At 41.3% G+C, this 6,034-nt stretch overlaps 1 protein-coding gene across 1 annotated transcript; it reads left to right on the top strand.

The window, feature by feature from the left end:
• Window positions 1–2,833: 2,833 nt before the first annotated feature.
• LOC138467357 (uncharacterized) lies at window positions 2,834–3,172 on the top strand. The gene has a single exon (XM_069607322.1). The coding sequence runs from the start codon at window positions 2,834–2,836 to the stop codon at window positions 3,170–3,172; it is 339 nt and encodes a 112-aa protein (XP_069463423.1).
• Window positions 3,173–6,034: the final 2,862 nt, after the last annotated feature.

Genomic DNA, 6,034 nt, shown 5'->3' with positions numbered 1-6,034 from the left:
AAAAAGAAATAAATCATTGACAACAGAGGAGCAGGCGACCAATTTAATATTAGAAACATGACTATGCACAGTGTTCCCCCGCCAGCTATGTTTTTGCCTGAAGTCGGTGTATTGCTCTCCTCTGAAAAGTGCACTGAACTACCATAAATCACCAATGCAATTATAGAGCAAATACTTCAACCCAAAAACGGACACAATAATTCACAGCCACGCACGCTTTAGAAGATAATCAGCTCTTTACGGCTATTTATTCAAAGATTACTAGTACATAGAAATACCTCATAAAACTAACATGGACATAGATCACAGAAAAAATAAAGAAGTCAAAGAAAGAATACATCACCATGAGCGTATTATCATTCTTCATCTCGCCCATTTACGGCTGGAAGACCCCGAGGACAGCCAGGACGAGAGTGCCACAGCTCACAGGAAGGCCAGACGGAGCGTCCTTCTCTGGCTGAAGTCTCATCTGACCCCTCCAGGTTTCCGCCTATATAGGCACTCCAAAAAAAGGAGTTAATTCTCGAACTTTCTGGAATTGCACCTGCGCAATTGAGGGACAGCCGTCGGTTGCCAGCTGGGTCAATCGAGAGCTCCCCCCCAAGGAATGCAGGGCCTCCCTGCTCTAAAACTCAGAAAAAACATGTTCCACGGAGAACAGTAGCAAGTCATAACAACGTTCGCTTTTCCCAGCAGAAATGGCCTTGACTGCATACCAAGTTTGAAAAAAGCATGTTTGTCTCAGCACTGTGAATCTAACACTTCAGCAAAATGTGTGCAGCCTTTCACTGCAGAGTGAAGTAAATATCCAACATGGCTGCAAGCACTCCCAGAATGCATTGTGCTCCTGCGCCATTTTGAATTAAGCATAAATTGAGCAGAACAGTCGGCGAACCGAATTTGCCATGGGAAAGGTGGCTAAAATCATTCGAACATTATGCTACTGTAGTATGTGGGACGAACTACAGCGTAGAAAGAAATAAGTCATTGTTACTACACTGCTTAGGCCCAGCAGGCCAGGAAAAATATGAAGATCTGCCAAATCTGCCAGATGAAGGGGATATGAATGAATATGAGAAATGCATTGCGAAACTAAACAAACACTATGAAAAAAAATTAAGCACTGTGCTGGAAAGGTACAAATTCGGAAAGAGGTCACAAGAAATGGGGGAAAGTGTTGAACAATATATAACAAGCCTAAGAAAACTTGCCAAGAACTGTAAACTTGGATACCAGTTAGACGAGAGATTGAGAGATCAATTTATGCTGAAGTGTAGTAGTGCTGAAGTCAGAGAAAGACTGTGGGCTGAGGATGACCCAAATCTTGATGTTGTGTTACGCATTGCTAAGGAAATAGAACACATGGAAAATTGCATAAAGACACTAGAAGATAGGGTGAAAAGCACCTCCTTGAAAACCGAACCCACTATTAATGTCATTCAGAATACGCAAGCTGACATTGGAAACAAATGCAGTTCAACGGCGAAGAGAAAAGAGGAACTCAAAAGGCAAGGCTCATTCAAGTACAATGGAGATTTGAGAAGTCGAGGATTTGGACGTGGATACGGTGGATACAATCGAGGACCTTTCACAGGCACTCGTCGACCACAAATTGGCCAAAGAGGCAGAGGTAGGAACAGAACCTATTTCAGATGTGATAGCCCTACTCACTGGGCCAACATCCCTGAATGCCCAGCTATCCATATAATTTGTATGAACTGCAATGGCAGAGGTCATCTAGCCAAAAGTTGCAGGATCGACAAAGGCAACATGAATTGGATTGGTGGCGAAGGAGAAAATGAAGAAGAAGAATGTGTTTTTGCCATTTGTGATAATGATAATAAAGTAGAATTAGAAAGTCCAAAGACCATCATCATGATATACGGCTCTCCAATAAAAATGATGACGGATTCTGGAGCGAAATACACATTACTACCGGAAACAATATGGAAGAAGATTGGTCCGAAATGGTTAAATGAATCAGACATCAATCCCAGTGCCTATGGAGGGATAAAAATTGACATACTAGGGTGGTTTGAAGCAACATTGGCATTTAAAGAAAGAACAACTACTGGCAAAGTATATGTATCAAAAAGAGGAGTGTCACCCTTGCTCAGTTGGACACACTAGGCATAGCTTAAAGTGCGACTGGATGCAAGTGCAGAAGAGTCCATTTATGTTGTGGAACAGGGTGAGATGACCGCAGAAAGAGTAAAGAATGAAGTGTTCAGAGATGGAATAGGATGTGTGAAAGGTGTCACACACCGCATACAACTAAAAAAAAAACTGTAAAGCAATTGCACAGAAGTTGAGGAGTGTGCCCTTGGCCATGAGAGAAGAAGTAAAGAAGGAATTAAAGAAACTAGAAGAGCAAGGGATAATTGAAAGAAATGACGCTGCAGAATGGATGTCACCACTAGTAATTGTGAGGAAGAGTTCGGGAAAGGTCAGAGTGTGCATTGACCTAAGAGAATTAAACAAGTGCATAATTCCGGAAAGACACCCATTACCAAATATCCAAGAATTGTTATCGACTATGGGGTCAGCCAAGGTGTTTTCGACACTAGATCTCATGTCCGCATACCATCAAATTCTGTTGCATAAAGACTCAAGACATCTAACTGCATTCATAACACCTGAAGGATTATATCAATATCGAAGAATGCCGTTTGGTCTCATTTCAGCAGCCTCAATATTTCAAAAAAACTATGCACCGTATATTTGATGGTGATGAAGGGGTGTAGTTTTCTTTCAAGATGACATTCTCATATATGCCAATAATCAGCCAAAACATGATAGTAGGCTAGAAAAAGCATTAAGAAAACTACACAAAATGGGCATGACACTTAGTAAGGAAAAGTCAAAGATTGATAGAAAACAGATTGAATATTTAGGTCATGTGATATCAAAAGAAGGGATTGCACCCAAACCAGACTTAATGTCAGCAATTGAAAAAATGGCTACACCCAGCAACAAGGAGCAGTTGAGGACATTCTTAGGAATGGCCAAATATTATTCAAAGTATGTAAGGAAATTTGCTGATCACACAGCTGTGTTAAGAGATCTCACCAAAATGAACGGGAAATTTGAATGGAGTGATGAGTGCGAAAAAGAATTTAAGTACATTAAGAATGTTTTAGCAATTGCACCAGCACTAAAAAATTATGTATGAGGACAACGTACAATGATTACAACAGATGCCAGCAATGTGGGGCTGGGGGAGTATTAGCACAAGTACATGATGGGGAAGAGAAAATAATAGCATTTGCTTCGAGACTATTGAAAGGAGCAGAGAAGACATACGCAACTATTGAAAAAGAAGCACTAGCCATTATATGGGCAGTTAACAAATTTAGAAGTTTTGTGTGGGGTATAAGCTTTGAAGTACATACCGACCACACAGCACTTGTGGAATTGTTTACGAACAAAGGACTAGGTAAGGTATCAGGGAGAATAAGGCGATGGGTTCACAGAATGCAAGAATTCGATATAGTAATAAAAATACATTCCTGGTGTAAAGAATTATGCTGCTAACTGTTTATCCGGATTGACAAATTTTCAAGAAGAATGTGAAAGTGAAGAACAACAAAAAATGATATGTATGCTTCAAAATGCAGCTATCTCCAGAGATGAATGGATGGAAGGGATGAACAAAGATACCAAAGTGAAATTTATGATGGAAAATATCAACAGAAGAAATGTTCCTATTAGCAAAGTTCAAGAGGCAGAAGTTCAAGGTTTCTGGAGTGTTAGAGATGAGTTAAGTATACAGAATGGATACCTGTTGAGAGGAGACAGATTGGTTCCACCGGAAGATGTCAGAAAGAAGACAATAGAATTAGGACGTGAAGGACATCAAGATATCTCCAAAACGAAGAATAGAATAAGGAACACATACTGGTGGCCAGGATGTGATACACAAATCGAGAGAAGTGTGAGAAATTGTATCCTTTGTAACAAGTCTGACAAAAGCTGTGTTGGTGATGAATATCCCATGGTGATGACTGATATACCAGATAGACCTTGGAAGAAAGTGGGTATAGACATTGTTGGTCCGGTGTGGAGTGATGGGTATCAAACATTTTGTGTAGTGGTGATTGATGTGCTGACTAGATGGGCAGAAGTGACGATGATGTCAAATGTTACGACTAAGAATATTATTAATTTTATAGAAGAGATATGTAGTCGTGAAGGATATCCAGAAATAATTTTATCAGACAATGGTCTTCAATTTGTTTCTAAGGGAACGGAAGCGTACTTGAAGGAGAGGTCTATTACACATGCTACCAGTGCTATTTATCACCCCCAAACTAATGGTGTAGTAGAGAGATATAATAGGATACTCAAAGATGCCATTAGGTGGGTGTGGTCGAATGGAAAGAATTGGAAAGAAGTGATTAGAATGACAGTTATAGCCCATAGTTTACTCCACATAGTACCACTGGAGTGTCACCATTTGAGTTGAGTAGGGGTAAGAAAGCTATCACTAAGTTATGTCCAGGATGGATGAGTGATATGCTAAGTATGGATGTGGTGACTAGTAATGTTGAAGCCATGATCAGATTGAAGCAAAGTAGTAACAAGGCATGGCATGATAAGAGGAGATTTAGGGTCAACAAAGGCCCTGATGTAGGGTGTTATGTGAGAATCAAATTACCAGAGGCGTTGAGAATGAAAGGTAGTAAGTGGTTGAATCCCATCAAAGTTGTTGTAGTTTGTAAACATGCTGTGAGGACAAGTGATGGGAGAGTGTGGAATAATGGTAGAATAATGGTGATGAAAGAAAATGATAATGATGAGCATGTGGCAGGGTTGATGTTAGTAAGAACATGATGAGTCAGAATGTTTCCTTACTATCAAATCCAACACATATACCAATAGCGGTACAAGATTCAAGATCAAGGTTTGGAAGAAAATATCGGAGACCGAGTTACTTAACCGACTATGGTGAATAAGGAAGATGTTGTGGAAGAAGAGGGATGTGTAGCATAATAACACTTGCTACACCTGGTGATGATGCAGGAAGGATTCTGGAAGGAGAATGCTGGATGGAGTGCGGGGAGAGTGGTGTAGGGGGTTAAAGAAGCTGGAGGACCGTCGCTTAGCTGCTCCATTCATATCCCCTTTAAAAGTATGATCTGTATTAATAAGTGTTAATAAACCCTTCACCCTTTCCTAATATAGTGTCCATTATTACAATACTTCACCAAGCTATAATGCAATCCCGGTATCAACGTAATTATCCACGGGTGGGGCAGTGTACGAGGTGTTATCCAGCCTCGGGACACTGCAGTCGATTTTGCACTCGTGTTTTTTATTTTACGTAGTATCACTCAAAACACTGCGTATGGTGTCGCAATGCGGGTAGGAAGTACCCATCTGCATCCTGTCTGCTTATATAGTATAACAGCAAAGGTGGTCAACGCAGCACATGTGCGCCCATCTGTTGTGAACAGTGTATTGTACGAACCCAGGTTCTCTTTCAAGTTCTTATTATAAACCTTTAATCCGAATGTTAGCCAGTCTACGTTAATACTGATTATACAGAATGGACCCTTTCATCTGCCGGAAGGACACGTGGCAGTTCAATTATGCACTGTGCAACATTTTCTTACCCTCTCACACCCTTGCCATTCCAACACATCCTGGACTGAACCCTAGCACTATTGGTACGTCGACCGAGCTCTCAGTAGCACACCACCCCCACATCCCAAACACCAACACAACACACCACCCACACATCTTGCGCTGGCCCGTCAGTGGTTTCAATGCCTGTTCTTTACCGATACCACAGAATAGACTATGCAGTCAGGCCATCAGACATCTCTCATTACCTCTTGAGGCCATCAGGCAAATGCCCCTACCCAGACTTGCAACATCAAACTGGGACCCCATTGTTTCACCGATCCACTTAGGCACACTCACTCTCAAGCGCACACCCACCACACGTGTTCCCACTTCCACAATCCCCATTGTCGGACCTGGTTGACTTAGCGTCACATCACCAGTGATTCTTGCTTAAATAAGCTGGATC

This window comes from Ambystoma mexicanum, chromosome 4q (genome assembly GCF_040938575.1).
Source record: "Ambystoma mexicanum isolate Mex_15411 chromosome 4q, UKY_AmexF1_1, whole genome shotgun sequence".
NCBI lineage: Eukaryota > Metazoa > Chordata > Amphibia > Caudata > Ambystomatidae > Ambystoma > Ambystoma mexicanum.
Note: the sequence above shows the minus strand (reverse complement) of the source record. Positions and strands in the feature narration are given on the sequence as shown.

Bases quoted from the DNA above. Each gene is read 5' to 3' on its own strand.
- LOC138467357 (XM_069607322.1), top strand. From the start codon at position 2,834: ATGGGCATGACACTTAGTAAGGAAAAGTCAAAGATTGATAGAAAACAG.